The sequence below is a fragment of the Engraulis encrasicolus genome, chromosome 2 (genome assembly GCF_034702125.1).
Source record: "Engraulis encrasicolus isolate BLACKSEA-1 chromosome 2, IST_EnEncr_1.0, whole genome shotgun sequence".
Lineage (NCBI taxonomy): Eukaryota > Metazoa > Chordata > Actinopteri > Clupeiformes > Engraulidae > Engraulis > Engraulis encrasicolus.
This window is the reverse complement of record NC_085858.1, coordinates 6,159,040-6,178,486: the sequence shown is the minus strand read 5'-3', so window position 1 is coordinate 6,178,486 and position 19,447 is coordinate 6,159,040. Positions and strand designations below refer to the sequence as shown.

Sequence of the window (19,447 nt, the reverse complement as noted above, 5' to 3'; positions counted from 1 at the left end):
CCTAGATTTCGGGGGTAGTTTACCAGGGGCCAACCAGCAAATGGAACTGACAGCGCAATTGACTTCTGATGTCCTTCTACCAATTGCAACATTTTGTCATCACCTCAGCATCGTTTTAACGGCGTATTATGTCTGCCTTTATGTTTGTTGTGCAGTGGCACTGTAATCCTGTCTCACTTTCCGCATCTGGATAATCCCATCCGTTTGAGGTTAAGCTACCCCGGCTGCTCTTTTTGATTCGCTTTGTGTTTTAGACGCATATGTGTGCTTAATGTATTTTTAAGCTCCCTGTAAAACGCCGTGTCTGGAGCGTGAGTAACTTGTGTGCTCTTGCCCTACATCTTTTATATACTCTTATTAAATCTACCCCTCCCATTCCTGTTTAGTCATTCGCCGTGGCACGCGCGCGCAGTCATCTTGACCGGACAACTGAAATTCCAGAACGAGAACAACCTACCAAAGGCAAGACCGGTGAATCGTTCACCAAAGGAAGAAAGAAACGCGCCACATGCCAGGCGCCTTGGATATGTTATAATGACTGGACACTCTGCCAGGATGCTGTGTTTGGGATAAACGCAAAGTTGGTGCAGTGGATAGTTCCGTCCCGGCGCAGCGGTCCGCACAGGCTCATCCCCACATACCGGTCACACATCAGGATCACCGCAGGTTAGCAGCACCGAGGTCCTATCTGAATGTCCCAAAGCTATGTTTAACTGCTCTGTTTGTTGTGATTACACTGAATCGGTGGATTTACCGAACGGCTGTGCGCTTTGTTTAAGCTAAAAGTGCAATGCTTATGGCTGCATCTATGGACAGTCGCTTTTGGAAAGCTACTGCTGTTCCGGGTAGCCTCTCTATCCGGCATTCTGTGCGTTAAATTGAAAATACCAGGCAAGAAAAATCCCAGCCGTAACACAATGACTTGCGAGGCTGCTAACCCTATCGCTAACTCATCAAAACCGTGCCGGGTAGTCCCTGTGGGTATCCTAAATCGTGTGAAATTGGAGAATTATGCTTGTGTAGATAACCATTTGCAGCGGGACAAAATCGCAACGCCGAGCTGTTATACATGCGCTGTGTTATGTTATATTTTTAAGGCCATAAAATCTGTCAGCATCCTTGTTTTTGTATATGTCCTAATGGATGACCAAGGCAGGAAACCACGGGGATAGGACAGGCCCGACCCGCGGTGTAGTTCTGCTCCAAGCTACTGTCCTCATCCATGAGAGCGCAAGTTGTAGCATCCCTTTAAGAGCTACACTCTTCGCTCTAAACGGTACTGTCGATGATGGCATTAACATTTATAGGCAGAGACGTTCAACGTTGGTAGGAGTCAGGATTTACAGAAACCATTGCATTCTGTGTAGAGTGGGTAGTCTTTGCGTTGAAGAGATGTATGGGAAACGGGACGGCTTGTGTCTCGAGGAACCAAGAGCAGAATTATGGATTATTTAGAAGCAACCCACAGGAGCATCCTTTCCTAATGTACCGCCCACGGCTACATCTGTGAACATAGAGCTCCCTCCCGACGTGCTAAAAAAGATGCTGAAGGATTAGGTCAAGTTGGTTAAAAGCCAACTTCGAGCCATCACATCACCATCCTCCAGTTCAATAGGTTATTCAAAGCATCCACACATTTCCGGGTTACTAGCTTAATCGCCCTGTATCCTACTAAGGTTATGCTACAAGAGCAGGGCAGGCTACTCCGCTCTCTCCCCCATAGAACCTCCTTTCCATTCTTGTTAGTGTAGGATGTTGCAAGCGGGTTTTTAACAAGGGGAGCAGTAGCCGAGTTATCACATCAGCACATCTAATTGTAATGTCTAATAATTGCACATTAGTTCCAACTTTTGTTGTGGGTATGACAAGGGAAGACGAAGATAGAGAAAATGTTTTTTTTCACTCATAGAGACTTGGATAATCATCCAAATTGCCATTAAGTGCCTAAAGCATTGTGTATTTCATTACAGATTGGAAGATCTAGTTGTCTAAAGTTGTTTTCCAATGCAAGGACATGAATGTGATTGCAACATCTTAAAGGACCAGTTCAGTCAATTTCAATATGCTGTTGTATTGCTCACGCTACCCTTGGCTTGTCAGTACCTGGTAATGCCACATTTTCTGGCTCAGCCCCTTCCGAGATATGAGCTATTCTAATGGGGGCAGCGTTTGTTTACATTTAAAAATAATAATAATAATAACACAGGCCTACTCCAAATATTTTCCCAAAAGGTACCACTGTTTGCTAGTTGTCTGCTGATGTTGAAACTTTTGGATGTTTTTGGGAATAAATAAATAAAAAAAATTGAAATGTAAACAAAGTGCTACCCCCATTACAATGACCAGGATCTTGGAAAAGGCTGAAGAAGAAGAAGAAAAAATCTCAGGTACTGACAAGTCCATAGTAGTGTGAGCATTACAACTGCATGTTGAAATTGACTGAACTGGTCCTTTAAAGCTGCAAATTTAATTTTAGTGGAAATAGTTTGCCAAATGCATAACTTCTTAAAATGTTATTCTATGTCAAAGTGAGAGCCTTGAGTGCACTAAAGAGCAGATGACAGAACATCACAGAACAAGTGGAGGGGGGGAAGAGAGCTAAGACTAATAACATGTTCCCTCATAGCCGGCTCCCTTTCAAACAATAAAGGGAAAGATCATAAAGGACGAGAGAGAGAGAGAGAGAGAGAGAGAGAGAGAGAGAGAGAGAGAGAGAGAGAGAGAGAGAGAGAGCAAAGTCCATCCAACCGTGTGGTAATGCTGTGAAAACAAGCAACTGGAATGTCAGTGTGTGCATGTGTCCGGGACAGTATAGGGCAAACACGCGGTTCTGGACAGAGCTTTTGTAGTCGCTGTAATGGGCAGTTAAAACAACACTACATAGGTTTTTTTCCAACCTGGACACTTTTATTTCATTATAGTGTTCCAGTCATTTTCAACAGACTGAAATGCTCTTCTGAATTCACCTTGCTTCCATGTGCGGTGACTGAGTAAGTTTGCTGGAATACTGTGTGTGTATGTCTCTCTCTCTCTCTCTCTCTCTCTCTCTCTCTCTCTCTCTCTCTCTCTCTCTCTCTCTCTCTCTCTCTCTCTCTCTCTCTCTCTCTCTCTCTCTCTCTCTCTCTCTCTCTCTCTCTCTTCCTTCCCACAAACCAGTCAGTTGGTCGACTAAACTAGGGGAAACTACCACTTACTGCTTTAAACAGTTTCCAGCTGTTGACGGGACAAATCAGCTGCACGTTTTTGATATAGGTGTGTACTGTAGCTGTTGTTGGCGCCTTAAAGAGAATGCAGTAGGTGGTTTAACTGTGATCGATCGGCCACATTGGTGACTGGCTGCCTGGTGTGCAGGGTTTGCAGTGTCTCAGGATCCTGAGGCCCGCCTCCTCCTACTCCCGGGCAGATGGACCGCATGAAGATCATCAAGAGGCGTCTGTCCATGAGCCTGCGCAGCGGCAGACCCACAGACGACTCCAGCCTGCAGGAGACCAGCGAGCCCAGCAACCTGGAGGAGCCCGCCAGCATTCGAGATCACGGTGAGAGACACGCACTGGCACGTGGCACTACACTCACCACCACTCACAAAAAGTGTACTCTCACTCTCTCTCTCTTTCTCTCTTTCTCTCTTTCTCTCTCTCTCTCTCTCTCTCTCTCTCTCTCTCTCTCTCTCTCTCTCTCTCTCTCTCTCTCTCTCTCTCACACACATACACACACACAAGCACATGCACACACACATACACCATTTTTCTTTCTTTTTCTCTCTGTCAGTGAATCTCTTTCTCTCTCTCTCTCTCAGTAAGATTTTTGCATATTTGCTCACTGTATGAATTCTTTACTTGAAAACACGTGGTGAGTTAATATTGATTTTGAGTAACGTAAACACAACCCACCCACCCACCGTGTTTGGTTTGGTGTAGACACATGAATGATAATGAATAGAATGAGAATAGCATAACTGAATGAGTGATGAATGTTTGCCAGATAACCTTAAAACCTTTAAATCTTTGCGTTGTACAGTAGTCCACGCTATCCATACATTCTTGGTACTGAGTTCTGTATATGAATCACATTCAGACTTTTTAGATGCGTCCCACGCATCTCTATAAGAGGCTTTGGTGTCCGTCCGTCCGTCCGTCCGTCCGCCGTCCGTCCGTCCGTCCGTCCGCCCTCCCGTGATGCGTTTCTGAATTGTGATTCCCTCTTGTGATTCCCTCTTGTGTCCACAAGGTGGCAGTCGCTCAGTTTTGGCCTGGAGCTCATGCGTGCAAACCAAAACGTCTACCATAATGGTTAGCAAACCGGCTACGCAGCTGATTGATTGCATTATCTGACACAACTGCAGAAGCACAGAAGTCTGTATGCATATTCCATCCATGTGTGCCATGAAATAGGAAGGCATGAGACATTTGCAGATAGCGTTTCCTATGTACACATCTACGGCCAAGAGACCGTGCTCTTTGCCAGTGAGAAAAACATGGCGGCACTTCCTGTTGATTTTCACATGAAAGTTTTGCTTAATTTAAAGTCCCTAAGCGACTATAAATGTTGTGGCTTCCATATATTGATGTAAAAGTGCCCCACGAAGTAATGAAGCACAACAAAGTTACTCCACATTACCATTTGACCACTCGTTTTTTCTATGCTAACAGGGTAGCTAATGTAGCATTGTAAATGATCCAGGGAGAAAGGGGGAAATGTTGTGATTTCAGTCCGCCTGAGGCAACGATTTTTGTGGGGAAGATGACCTGCATCTCGGTGGCATTGAACCACGCCCCCGTGCCTTATTTGGCTCGCTCAGCACGTGCGTCCTCAGTCCAATCGCAATGCTTTATTTTCCCCAGACGTTTAATCGCATTTAAGTGAAAGTGCCATGTATACACATCGCAAAATAACTCTTAATCCGATCTATTTAAATCGCATTTATTAAATCGGACTTAAAAACATCATGTACACGTAGCCAATGTCTCATTGATTAGTTTATGGAACTTACGGTTTGTCTGTTACGGTCCACGAAGACAATATCCACGTGAAAACGCAAACGATTGCAAACCACTGTTTTGACAGAAAGACAGTTCACCTGTCGCCTACTCTGTTTTCTTCCAAAAGCGGCATTTAAAAGTATTCCATGAAATCCAACATCAACGTCACTTCAAATAGGTGACAGCATCATGCAGACACATGAAATAACACTTCAGTGAGGGGGGGACATCACTGCTCTCATATTAAAGTGAAAAGAGAATTTCACATTTTAGTTTATTTAATGTAGGCCTATGCAAAATTGCAAATAGCCTATTCATTGAAATCTGTCCAGAAAGGGTTGTAATGTTTGCCTGTTTTTTATGTTTGTAATTATTATTTTTTTAAAAAATAAAAAATCGTGATTAAAAAAAAAAATTGCCTAACAAAAATAGAGATTTTATGTTAAAAAAAAATGTGATATGGGATGGACCGATGGCCCCCCTAGCTAAATTCGCCTTAGGTCCCCACATTGCTAAATGTAGTGTAAGGGATTATTTTGAAAAGACAGTAACATGTAATCAGCAATGCATTACAGTTTTTCAGTAAATTGCCCAACACTGTTGAAATCCTATGGTACTTTTTCAAATCCAGGCTTATACAGTACATGGTAGGCTTATTGATAAATTGCCTTGACAGGTTATGAGGAGGCCAAGGGGGCGTTTGGGCAAAAAAGGTTCAGAACGGGCATAGACGGACGCATCTGTTGTCCGCCTGTCGGACTTTTTTTTTTCTCAGTCACTTTAAAATCACCTCTTTAAAGAAATCAGTGTAAATACAATGTTTTGACTGACCTCGAGCAATGAGACTTTTGCCATTGAACTATGCATGTAGTCAATAGTAGAACGTCACCTTAAGGTTAGGCCTGAGACCTGCTGGTATGTGTGGCATTTTGTGACCCACACATTTGCTGCTTTTTGATATTGCACTGGACCTCTGACTAGGGTGACCAGACGTCACCGCTGATAGAATCTTGGTGGCCTGTCCATGGAAAGAAAGAAAGAAAGAAAGAAAGAAAGAAAGAAAGAAAGAATACAGATACATTTTAAAAACGAAAAACAACTTTGTCCCTCATTTTCAAAGATGTTACTTTTTTAAATTATTGACAATAAAATATGACTGTCCCCGTAGAAATCCATGGAAACTTCCCCAAGTTCCACCTCTGAGGTCCAGTCAGTCGACCTTACCTCTGACAACAACTAGCTGACCCCTGCAGTCACTATGCTACTGGTTTAGCCATTGAAGCCCCCTACAGTACAGTACAATTAGATCACTGATGGGCAACCTGTGGTCTCGGAAGCTGCAGTTCAATTCAACTGATTCTGATTGACCTGAATAGGTCATTCCTTAATTAAATCTTCTAGCTCGTTTGCAGAGCTCTCCTAATTGGATTCTGGCTGGTTTAGTGAATGGCATGACTGAAAGAAACACACTGTATTGTATTGTGGCTTTTGAAGCCGGGTTGCCAGTCATTGAATTAAATCGTGATGTAACCACCCCAATCCGGATATGAAGTCTATCCGTAACACTGTCTGTTATTTTTCAGGTTCTATTTTTCAGTGTATCTGCCAAGAGTATTACAGTGTATCTACCATGTATTATGTACTTACACTGTATATACCTGACACCATCCCTTACCCCAAGCCTATGGTACGGTGTAAGTACATAACGTTGCATGCTCTTACAGAATTTGCTACATTTGCTACACAATGTAGGTGCACTGTAATATGAGGACAGTAAAATAAAATGTTACCACAGTAACAAATCAGTTCTCATTTACTGATATATTAGTTCTTGGAGCATTCTCAGATATTTGCTTGTATTGTATGATTCGAGAATTACAGCACTCATTTTTAAAATTTACATTTGACAAACGTTCCAACTTTCTCTGATTCGGAGTTGTAAGTGTGAGTTTACTTTTTTATCTGAGATCATAACATCCTTGTCTTTTCATTCTCCGTGTAGCACTTAACTATCACAGCAAGTTCTTTTGCACTTAGTCGGCATATTCATAATGAATGCTGCTCTGTGCCACGGGCGAGGGCTTCCATCATGCATGCAAAGCAGAGTCGTAAAGAGTGCAGCATCACTTCCGTATTCACCACTATAGCAGTGTCATGAAGTGCCACTAGCTTTATTGAAATCGGACCATTTTTGCGACTTTTTGGCAAAGAAATGTTATTAAAGTCTGTGTAAGTCTTTCTAAATTCATGTATGTATTTCTTTAACAGCATCAAGAGAAATGCTTGTTGATAAGGACGTTATGGAAATGACTCAGAAAGTACACAGACTGACATCATGGCAGCATGACTTAAATTATATTTGAAGAAGACTTATCTACTCTGCTAGTTTATTGCAGAGTACCGTTGATACTGAGTTCTGTTCTGTATACTAGTATGTGGAGAAGACAGAGTGCTGCTGTTACTACAAGGCAAGTTTATTTTCCAGAGAGGTTCCTACTCCCATTCAACCTGCGCCTAAAACTCTCTTCAATATTTTCTCCCTCCATCCCATCTCACCCCATCTATTTTCTTTCTTTCTTTCTTTCTTTCTTTCTTTCTTTCTTTCTTTCTTTCTTTCTTTCTTTCTTTCTTTCTTTCTTTCTTTCTTTCTTTCTTTCCTTCTTTCTTTCTTTCTTTCTTTCTTTCTTTCTTTCTTTCTTTCTTTCTTTCTCTTCTTCCATCTCTGTTCTCCCACATGCCCCCCCTCCCCAACCTTCTTCTTATATGTCCCATCTCTGTTTTGTTTTTCGTTTGTCTTTTTTTCTGTCCTCTTTTACTTCTTTGCTTGTTCTTCCTCCATGCCCACCCTCCACACCTTCCAACTCTTTCCCTATGGCTCATCTCTGGTTTGTTCCAATGTGCCATCTATCTTTTTTTCGGTTGTCTCTTTTTTCCGTCTCCCTGACTCCTTTTGCTTCTGCTTGCCCTCGCTCCATTCCTCCACTCCTCCATCTCTCTAACCCTCCACATACCTCCACTCCTCCATCTCTCTAACCCTCCACATACCTCCACTGCTCCGCCACCACCCCCCGCCCCTGTGTCCATCTGTGTCTCTCCTCCTCTCCTCAGAGGCCATAGTCTGCTCTGTGCTCCCTGCCGCCTCCCACAGCGCCCCCTCCTTCCTGCGGCAGTATGCCGGTGGGCTGGGCCGACCGGCGCTCAGGAGGGACGGCCTGGACCGACCCTGCCTCGGCCTGCACCGGACCGGCTCTCTTGGTGACTGTCTCTCCTTCCTTCCTTCCTTCCTTCCTTCCTTCCTTCCTTCCTTCCTTCCTTCCTTCCTTCCTTCCTTCCTTCCTTCCTTCCTTCCTTCCTTCCTTCCTTCCTTCCTCTTCCTTCTTAGCCTCTGTTTTTTGTCTCTACTGCCTTTTCTTCTCTTCTCATTCTCCTGTCCTGGTCTTCTCTCTTCCTCCTCCTCCTCCTACCCTTCCTATCCCCTCCTCCTCCTTTTCCTCCTCCTCCTTTTGCTCCTCCTCCTTTTCCTCCTCTTCCTCCTCCTCCTATCCTTCCCATCCCGTCCTCCTCCTCTTCCTCCCCTTGCCCCTCTCTCCCTTTATCTTCCCCTCCTCTCCAACACCTTATTCTTCATCAGGGATGTGTTGTGGTGATGGTGCATGCTATGCTATGACGTTAAGACTCCAGTAGCAAAATATGGCAGGTTGCCCACTGGTGTTTTTTTATTTTTTATTGTGGCAACATACAGCGCGAGCAAGCTGTTTACATGGAGATTTGTGCGCTAAAGAAATCTCACGCTGTGGCTGCTCAGCTTTTTTTCCGCTCTGCACACCACTTTAGTCCTTATAGGTTGAATCATTCACACTGGGTTAAATCTGTTTCACATACGCTGGAGACTGAATCTGTTTATAGAACTGTAAAGTGACGGCAATTAAGGACTGTAGAAATGTCACAGTGTAGAGCAGTTAATATTTGTATTTAGATAGCATTTGTAAACGTTAGTGTTTTTGGAATTTTGAGATATTTTTGGTTAGTTGTAGAAGAATATACATACTTTATTTATTTGGGAACGAAATTAAGGTGTTTTTGGATGATTTGGCTCCGAGGTGAGCAGTGCCCTGGCAGCTGGCTGGATTGATGTGCTGGGAGGCTTTGGGCAGCTTTAGGACTGACAGATATTGCCGCATTCGTTTGCTTTTGCACCCCATAATGGATAGTGCACTGTCAGTGTGTCTGTAATCAATTTAGCGGTACATCTTACGTGTCAGTGCACTGTGCTCTTTGCTGCTGCTCTTGTTCTCTGATGGTGCACTCTCTCTGCACTGCAAAATACCCAGTGCCTTACTTAACCTTACTGCCAACTTTGAAGTAGTCTCCTAATGGACATGCATGAGGTGTGAGACCTGAGGGATGTTTACAGTCAGTCATGAGAAGAACATATGAAGAGCTCTTTTCCAAAATGATATATCCATTTTGTAGAATGTTGGGAAATTGATTTTTGTATTGGGCATTCCATTGAATTGCATTGCAAAATGCATTTTTATAGAGGTTTTACAAGTTTGCTCTCAAAACATTTGAATGGCAAGAAGTCGTCACACATAGATGATAGGACTTCTCAACAGCCAATTCCAATATTAAAGTGCAAAAAGTCAAAAATGGTGTGTATCTCATTTTGGAAAAGAGCTCCTCATATTATATTACATTACCTTTACCTAACGCTTTTATCCAAAGCGACTCACAGTTATTTGACAGGGTATTGGTTACAGTCCATGGAGCAATGTGGGGTTAGGTTACCTTGCTCAAGTAAAGGGCACCTCAGCCATGGAGAGCAGTAGGGAGTGAAAAGGTGGGATTTGAACCTGCAACCCTCTGATCTAAAGCCCATCTCCTTAACCCTTTAAGACATGGAATAATACCTTTGCTGTTACCAAAATGGCAATGACCCAGTTAGGGCTGGGCGATATGAAAAAAAAACCTATATCACGATATGGATTACTTTATATCACGATAACGATATATATCACGATATAGCACAATTAATTTACCCTTTATTTTTTCATGTCGCAAAACAGCCTTTCTTTAAAATGGATCTTTTAATTGTTATTTTTACAGTTACATGAACTTATAGTGTGTATTGTGACAACATGAAATGTAATTAAATGATATTCAATTGTATACAACTGATAAAATTACTATCACAATATAAACGATATAGGAGAAAGGTCACGATATACACTTTCATATCATGATAACAATATATATAGTCATATTGCCCAGCCCTAGACCCAGTCATAGTGCATTACTAAAAACCCTGTGTTCCTGTGTTATGTCATAGTAGTGTAGTACTATGGTAGTTCACTTTTCAATGACTATTACAGCGTTGCACTGGTGGGACGGTGTGCATTATGGGGCTACCCGGCCGTTAGGCCACGGCTGCCCCAATAACATATTGGAATCTAGAGAACATCGGCAGGGTTGAAATAAGTATAGTAGATTTACTAAATTGATCCTGATGAGGGAAATTGAGGTGTACTAGTAGTAATTCAGCCAGCTTTCAGTGGAACTGAGGGTGGTGTGTGAAAGCTGATGGATAGTCACAGAGGTGGGTTTGGGGGGTTGAAGTTACCAGGGCCTGTGTGTGTGTGTGTGTGTGTGTGTGTGTGTGTGTGTGTGTGTGTGTGTGTGTGTGTGTGTGTGTGTGTGTGTGTGTGTGTGTGTGTGTGTGTGTGTGTGTGTGTGTGTGTGTGTGTGTGTGTATGTCATGGGTGATCAGCTTGTGTATAGAATGGCTTTGAATTTGGTGATACACAGGAAGACAGCTTAAGGTGTATACATACCTTTTCAAACTCCAACTTTATTTGGACTATGGCAATATATGGAATTTCTCTCACACTGACAGACAAGATTGGTCTTCTGTAAACTGTCAAACCGTGAGGACTAGGGATTAAAATAAGTAAGTGGTGTGGTGGTTTGATATGCTGACTGTTGGTTTGGCTTACATGGCTTAGGATAAAAAGTTAAAAAAAAAGGTAAAAAGGTGAAATTGTAAGGCCCCTACTTGATTGTTTAATCCCTCCAAATAGCATAAGAGAAGGATGGGCATGTAACATTGAACCTGCCATAACGGGCAAAGAGGATTAAGGGGTTTTAGTGCAAATGTGCATTGTGTGTCATTTCCATTTTGGTGGTCATATAGAGCTTTGCGGGCACTAAAAAAAAATATTACTCTGCACTTTGTGCTCGTGTGCCCTTTCAGTTTCTGTTCCGACCAGGTAGCTGTGTTAGTATCTGCGGTGGTTAACGAGACAGAGGTTGTCTGTGCATGTTTTCCCACTGTTGACATAGAGGAGAACGGTTCCACTGTTGACATAGAGGAGAACGGTTCCACTGTTGACATAGTGGCTTTTCCACCATTTCCACTCAGCTATTTTAAATATATTATTCATGGGAATGGAAAGAGTCAGTAGTTTATGGGTAGTGTATACTTCACACCCAGTGAGTTACTTGAACGTCACCTCATGGTGACAAGATGATATTACGTCCTACCACTTTTGTATTCATCAACTAGCCATCACTGCAATGGATTTAGGAACAAATGTCATATTAAAGGGATATAGATGGTTTTGGAAGCAAACCTAATGCATGAGCTTGTCAATAGATGCTGTCATAATAGACAGGGAAACAGCTGTGGTAGACTTTTTTCCCTGAAGAAAATCAATAGAGAAATCCAAAAATATACATTTGACTGTACAAGGTTGATGCATATTTCATTTTTTTTTTAAATCTCTCTCTCTCTCTCTCTCTCTCTCTCTCTCTCTCTCTCTCTCTCTCTCTCTCTCTCTCTCTCTCTCTCTCTCTCTCTCTCTCTCTCTCTCTCTCTCTCTCTCTCTCCAGGTATTGTCCATGAGAATGTGAAGATGGGCTCTGACGGAGAGAGCGACCAGGCCTCCGGGACCTCGTCGGACGAGGTGCAGAGTCCTGTGCGGGTTCGCATGCGAAACAGAGACGCACGGCGCATATGCAATGAGGTGCCTAAAGAATGCCGAATGCAGTATGCAGAATGACCTATATCCAACACTACATGGGGAAAAAGGAAATGGCCTATATGGAGTGCAGCAATACATTTGACAGAATCCCCCTGACAGTATAGTTGTTGTTTTTTTCTCAAGCTAATGGACTGTACCTGTATGGCCTGGCTTAACAATTGCTTCTCTACTTTCTTTCTCTCTTTCCTACCCTCTCTGTGTCTTTCTTCTTCCACCTCTTCGTATTTTTCTTTCTCTCTCTCTCTCTCTCTCTCTCTCTCTCTCTCTCTCTCTCTCTCTCTCTCTCTCTCTCTCTCTCTCTCTCTCTCTCTCTCTCCCCCTCTCTGCCTTTTTCATCTGCAGGACATCAACAAGCGTCTATCTCTCCCTGCTGACATTCGTCTGCCAGAGGGCTACCTGGAGAAGTTTGCCATGAACAGTCCCCCGTTTGATAAGCCACTAAGCCGCCGGCTGCGGAGGACATCACTAGTACGTTATCACTGTTAGATTTCATAAGACCACGTAGCCTCTTAGTGCAGATGGGGTCGCAGACGGGCCTATTTCCTATGTCCCTCAACTACATCATAACAACATTGCTATGACAGTACTGAGAGCCTTAAGATTAAGACATAGATTACGATTAACAGATTAAGACATAGCCATTACAATTTTGGTGACAGTAAGATATAACATAGGCTTTGCACTAAGGGGTTAAGGCATATAATTACCTTTCTGTCTCCTGTCTGCCCTTGTCTCAATTGAATAGACTTCCTGTGGGCAGTGGCATGGCTAGAAGGTGTGGGCTCCCATCCAGGTCTGCTGACAGAGGGGTACAAATGGGACAGTTGTCCCAGGCCCAGGGAGACGGGGTGCCCAGAATTTGGGGCCCTTTTTAATGATTTTGTCCTGGGCCCATTGAAAACTATCAGCAGCTATACTCCCAGCAGCTCTACTCCCACCCTATACACTGTAGGCCTCTGGGGCTCTTGTGAAGACTAAAGCTCCCTTGAATCATGATGCTCTACTTCCTCCTCTGCCCTTAGTGGTACCACTGCCATGTGTTTCCATATTAGGTGTTGAATTTACGTGCCATATGTTTCCATATTAGGTGTTGAATTTACGTTTGTGTTGACATGGTGAATGACATGATTCTAGTCACGTCGTCTTCTATCCATGAATCCTTTGTGAAGAAACTAGCATGAGCTGTGTCTCTCGTCTCTTCACTGTGTTTTCTTACCAGATACAGTAAAGTTAGTTACAATTATTTTTAAACTTAAGTATTGCAATTACCTTGGCCCTTTATCACCAAAGAAACATGTCTTCCCTGAATGACCAATTTGAATCTCCCCGCAGTCTGAGATCGGCTTTGGGAAACTGGAGACCTACATAAAACTGGACAAGCTCGGAGAGGTAAGAACATTGTCATGGTCAGCATGAAGCATATGTTATATAAATATCAGTGGACATACTGTATATACCATGACAACATCGATAACATTTTTACTAATTATGACAAAATCCTAACTATTTTTCTTCTGGTAAGCATGCACCTATGTGTGAAGCAAGCATGCATACAGTAGTCTACGTGTTTATGGCCAGATGTGAAGATTGCAGCGGCTCCCTTGTTTTTCATATTATATAGGGCACATATGCCACGGTGTACAAAGGTCGCAGTAAATTGACCGACAACCTTGTGGCGCTGAAAGAGATTCGACTGGAACACGAGGAGGGCGCTCCCTGCACTGCCATACGAGAAGGTACAGCACCTCAGACTCTCCCTCCCGCTAGCTGGCCTGCTTCTCCTGACACGTGGGCTGCTGGGATGAAATGGTTAGAGGGAGTTGAACTTTAGATCAGAGGGTTGCAGGTTCAATCCCCGACCTTACCAATCCCTTCCTCTCTCTTTGCTTTGAAAAAGGCATCCATCCCCACACTGCTCCAGGGACTGTAGTCAATATAATAACCTGTAATATGTGTCTGTCGCTTACGATGAAAGTGTCAGCTAAGGGACTGATAGTTGTTTATTGTTTGGGTCAACGGAGGAAAATAGGGGAGGGTAATGCCATTTTTTTCTTTGTTGAGGGGAGGGTGAACCAACATTTTTTTTATCTAAAGGGGAGGGTAAATCAAAAATGTTTGGCTCTTTTATTAACAAAAAAATCAAACTACCTTGTTTTCATATGTTTCAATGTAACATAATCCTCAGAAACGCCCCCCCCCCCTTTGATTAGATCCCTTGATCAAACCAACTGTGATGAAACCCCCCTGACGTATGTTTTGTGTTGTCACATACACATTTGTGTACTTGCTAACAAAAATCTACTGAAATGGCCTCTGCCTTCGTGTAGTATGGTGTTCAAGATTCAAGATAACATTCAGTAAGCAGCAAAGTTGGTCAATCAACGTTTGTCAAAAGATAAGTGCAGAATATTGGTTGAACTTTTCCATAGGAAGGGTCATGCAATTTTTGACAATGTTGTGGAAGGGTTATGCAAAATTTGACAGTGAAGGGTGAACATTTCCGCAGACCCTGAGAATACATGAAGGTTAGAAGCGAGGTGCAGTTAATCAAAAAGACACGAGCGGTGGATGTTTTGATGTGGGCAGCCATGACCTAATGCCTTAATGAGTAGTTGGTCTCTGAATCGGAGGATTGCGAGTTGAAATGCCACACTTACCATGAGGATGAATGTGTGTGGTCTCCCTACACCTTCATACATGGCTGAAGTGCCCTTGAGCAAGGCACCTAACCCTACATTGCTTCAGGGACTGTATCCAATACCCTTTAAAAACTGTAAATTGCTTTTTTTAAAGCATGAGTTTAATGTCATGTAATGTAAATTGACAAGGCTTTATTTTCCATTGCCATTTTTATATTTAATGCAAATGTTATTCATATATTTCTGTTTGAGGTAGACATTTGTGTTTGTCTTGTTGTGACACAGGTTAACACTTCACTGCCCCCTAGTGGTAGATTAGGGTTCAGCTGAAATTGGACACCCTTCAACAGAGCCAAGGGCTTCCACCCTTACCTTGTCTTACAATGATCTCCTCTGATGTTACATTAAATATATACATAAGGGGTTTAATTGTTGTCTCATATCTGGTCTTAATATATAACATTTAACATGGAAGTCTCTCTTCTACTGTTTGAAACTGTATGAGACCTTCGAAACTAACCTGATGTCCATTTCTAAGATTCAACCTTTACTCTCTCCCTTTGTACTACAGTGTCCCTTCTGAAAGACCTGAAGCATGCCAACATTGTTACTCTGCACGATATCATTCACACAGACAAGTGCCTCACACTTGTGTTTGAGTATTTGGTAAGTTGCTGTGTTAAAACCTATTGCTTTGGTGTGTTGGTGTGTGTGGTGCATCATTTCTGCGTGTTTGACCATGGGTGGTGGTGAACCATGTAGACTGTGTGTGTGTGTGTGTGTGTGTGTGTGTGTGTGTGTGTGTGTGTGTGTGTGTGTGTGTGTGTGTGTGTGTGTGTGTGTGTGTGTGTGTGTGTGTGTGTGTGTGTGTGTGTGCGTGCGTGCGTGCGTGCGTGCGTGCGTGCGCGCGCGCGCGCGCGTGTATGCATGCGTGCGTGCGTGTGTGCGTGCGTGCGTGCGTCTGTGTGTTGGAATGCTTTTGAGTGTCTTATGCAGTTGATTTTACACATTTAGAGGATGGGCCATCTGAAACATGTGTGTCTGTTGTGACCCCCAGGAGAAGGATCTGAAACAGTATATGGATGACTGTGGAAGCCTGATGAGTGTGCACAATGTGAAGGTATACACCTGCATACATACATATATAATATACAGAATACACACAAAAAAAGGATTAAATCAGTTGTTTTTTCATCTCCACACCACACTCTGCTAGTTGGCCTCCGTTACATCTATTTCCCCGGAGAATGGTCTATATGCAGCTACAGTATACGTACAGTACATTTGAAACGACAACCCCCAGACAGTTTAGTGTATTAGCAATGACAGGCATTCTCATATAATGTATGGCTACTCTCTCCCTGCTCTTTCTCTCTCGCTCTCTCTGTCTCTTTCTCTCCCTATCACTTTGAATTTTCTTTCTTTCTCTCACTGTCTCTATTTGTATCTCTCTCTCGCTCTGCTCTCTCTCTTTCTTACCCTCTCGGTCTCTTTCTCCCCCCATATATTTGACTTTTCTTTCTCTCTCTCTCTCTCTCTCTCTCTCTCTCTCTCTCTCTCTCTCTCTCTCTCTCTCTCTCTCTCTCTCTCTCTCTCTCTCTCTCTCTCTCTCTCTCTCTCCTCAGATCTTCCTGTTCCAGCTTCTCCGGGGCCTGTCCTACTGCCACCGCAGGAAGGTGCTGCATAGAGACCTGAAGCCTCAGAACCTGCTGATCAACGAGAGAGGGGAGCTCAAGCTGGCCGACTTTGGTACGGAAGCCTCGCTACTGAGTGGCATCATCTTATGACAAGCAAGGGAGGGACTACACTATGGCACAGACGGCTATGACATGGTTGGCTTTATCTAGACTAAGTGTACTGGAGTGCACACACATCCATGAGAGTATACCTTCAGCGGGTGCCAAATACAAAAAGCATACTTGAGGAGAAGAAGAGGGAAGCGATGGGCTCATTGCTTACAATAGGCTTCATTTACTGTAGAGAGCAGTAGTTCAGTCATCCTGGAGATCTTCTTCAGGCATCTTTTAAGAGTGAAAAGACACTGCCAGATGAAGTGAAAGATTGGTATCGAAATGATAATCAACTTTTTGGGGAGTAAAATTGCTGTGGGGGGTCAACTAAAACTACAGCAGCTGACGGAACATGGAATATTTAAGCAGTTTAAGCTCGATTGACACCGGGTAAGGGGAGTGGGGCACGACGTGAGCGGGGTGCTGAAACGTCCCCTTACCCGTTGTAAATAGAGCACAACGGCCATGGCCTCAAGTGGTTTATTGCTTATCTAACACTATTACACTTGATTGCTGACCAAATTTCTTTAAAAACGCTTTAATAACAATTAATTTGCCCTGCGTTGTTCGGTTGACAAGTTGGGGAAGTGATTGGTTACCCCGGGAACCACTACTGGGCGTGCGTGCGTGCGTGCGTTCGTCGCTCTGCCAGACACACACTTCGCTACAAAAACTCAGCGAGGGGTGATAAACACCGCAGGAATGAAACATCTTTGCCATCACACTGATACCCCAACCATAGATGGTGCAAAGATGTGCTCTTCCTGCAGACTCCCTACCCCAACTGCATTATTCTCATTACCAAATTAGACAGGCCGTGTCTAACTTAGACGCGCATAGAATCCTCAGATGGAAGGTGTGTGATAAGGCCTGATTTACAATGGCTATCAGCCAATCAGAATCGAGAATGAGACCGCACAGTGTTAGATGCTACAGTGATAGGTCCATTCTGTAACAATCTAGACGTTTGAAGCATTACTGTACATTACAGCATTCCACAGATGGAACAGTGTGCATTATGGGGCTACCATAATTCAAACCAAAGGTTTGCAGGGGCTAAATCGCCTCTTTCTTTAGCTGAACAGCAAGAGAAACAGTGGGTAATTGGCACCTTGACAGCAGTAGGATAACTTGTGTGTGTGACTTGCTAACATGTACATGTTTTGTTGTTTTTTCTGTAATGCATAGGCCTAGTGTGTGATTTGGCTTGCAAGTGTGTGATCCGTCTGACTGCATTGCAGGTCTGGCGCGAGCCAAGTCGGTCCCTACTAAGACCTACTCCAATGAAGTAGTGACTCTATGGTACAGACCCCCTGACGTGCTGCTGGGATCCACGGAATATTCCACCCCCATAGACATGTGGTGAGGCACGCCGCCCACTGTGTGTGTTTGCGTGCATGCATGTGTGTGTGTGTGTGTGTGTGTTTGCGTGCGTGTGTGTGTGCACTTCAGTATAGGTCAAATCAGAAGAAACTTACAAAAAATATGTGAATATTCAGTTACAGGTGTAGGCCATTTGCTATTGTCAATTGTTTTGTGAAAAATCATAAACATTAATGCTACACATCACTTTCAATTTTGGAAAGTCACACTTCCATTGGAAGTAAAGAAAGAAGTAAAAGGTGTACTAGAAAATCCTATGTCGTAACTGTGAAGCGAAATGTAAAGGACAGTCATTGATTTACTTACATAAAACTACACATTAGATTACTACTTCTACTACTGCTTCTACTTTAATTAACTCAAACAAGTGCTGAATTACTCACTATACATTGAATTAGTAAATCAAGGGGTCTGTCTTTTTTCCTTCCCAGGGGAGTGGGCTGTATATTTTACGAGATGGTGACTGGACGGCCGCTGTTTCCGGGTTCAACAGTAGAGGATGAGCTGCACCTTATATTTCGCATCCTAGGTGAGCGGAGCGCTTTTCATACATTACAAGTTTTTCTCAATTGGTTTTGTACATTTCTCACAACAGAATAATGATTCTCAAAAGTCTTTGTTCAATTGTGACTTCCTGCTGTTGCCTGTGCACATGATAAAATCAGTTTCTCATTGTTTTCGGCATATAGCAAATGCTTTCGTCCACCATGCCATGGTTGTGTACAATTCTCAGTGATTTCGTACATTATCAATTGCTTAAGTCATATCACTCAAAAAGCTTTGTCACTGAATACATGAAACTATCTCACCCCCAAAACATTTAGGCCCTAGGTCATAGTATAACTCTTGACATGCAAAATGATTTACCAAGCTGTCATAATGTGTTAAGCACTGTATAATTTCCATTGGATTTTTGTCTATTAATGTGATCTGAATTGGTAAATTGCTTGCAGGTAAATATTGACTCTCTAATCAAAGGCAGTAGAAGGGAAAGAGAAAACAGGCATGCAATACAACAATAGGCACTGTACTGCATTATGCCTCTTGTGCCCTTTATATTTACGCTCCCCGCAACATTACAATATTTCCCAAGAATTTCACAAGACAGTAAGTGCACTTTATACAGAAGATACATGTATTGTTTCAAATTTATGTACAGTTCTATATTTTTTCACAAGTCAAGTGAAAAGGGATGGTAGAGGGCACATTTTGACACCTCATCCAGAGTTGGCTATGTTTTCTATTTTGCGATGAGAAAACCTGTCAATAAATAGGTCATACTCTAAATGTATATGTTGTACAATCTTATCTTATCAATGTATTATAAAGTCGAATTTACAACATTTGCCATCCAGTCTAAACAAAATTTTGCTTCAGAAAAGATCCTCAAGAGTGTACTAGTCAATTGACAACATGACAAACCGATTTGACTAGTTTGTCCATACACTGTGACACAATGACTAACCATTCTGCTGGCACTGACACGTTCATTGACACAAAAAACTTGCTTTTGAAAGACAAACTAAGGATTTTGAGCAAGATACTTGGTTTTGCAGGTCATCCGTGGTGTTTTGCCATTTGTTAAAGGTGTTTTGAGAATAAATATTATGTTTTGC

The 19,447-nt window shown here is 42.9% G+C and overlaps 1 protein-coding gene across 1 annotated transcript in view; it reads left to right on the top strand.

The window, feature by feature from the left end:
* The first annotated feature begins 474 nt into the window (after positions 1-474).
* The window catches only part of LOC134466698 (cyclin-dependent kinase 16-like), a 26,183-nt gene continuing 7,210 nt past the window's right edge, over positions 475-19,447 (top strand). Inside the window, exons 1-11 of the mRNA XM_063220553.1 lie at positions 475-666; positions 3,352-3,536; positions 11,868-12,001; positions 12,362-12,487; positions 13,352-13,408; positions 13,641-13,755; positions 15,230-15,324; positions 15,716-15,778; positions 16,284-16,407; positions 17,690-17,810; positions 18,263-18,360. Of these exons, the coding sequence (XP_063076623.1) occupies positions 3,404-3,536; positions 11,868-12,001; positions 12,362-12,487; positions 13,352-13,408; positions 13,641-13,755; positions 15,230-15,324; positions 15,716-15,778; positions 16,284-16,407; positions 17,690-17,810; positions 18,263-18,360 (1,066 nt within the window). The 5' untranslated portion in view covers positions 475-666; positions 3,352-3,403. The remainder of the gene's footprint in view (positions 667-3,351; positions 3,537-11,867; positions 12,002-12,361; positions 12,488-13,351; positions 13,409-13,640; positions 13,756-15,229; positions 15,325-15,715; positions 15,779-16,283; positions 16,408-17,689; positions 17,811-18,262; positions 18,361-19,447) is intronic.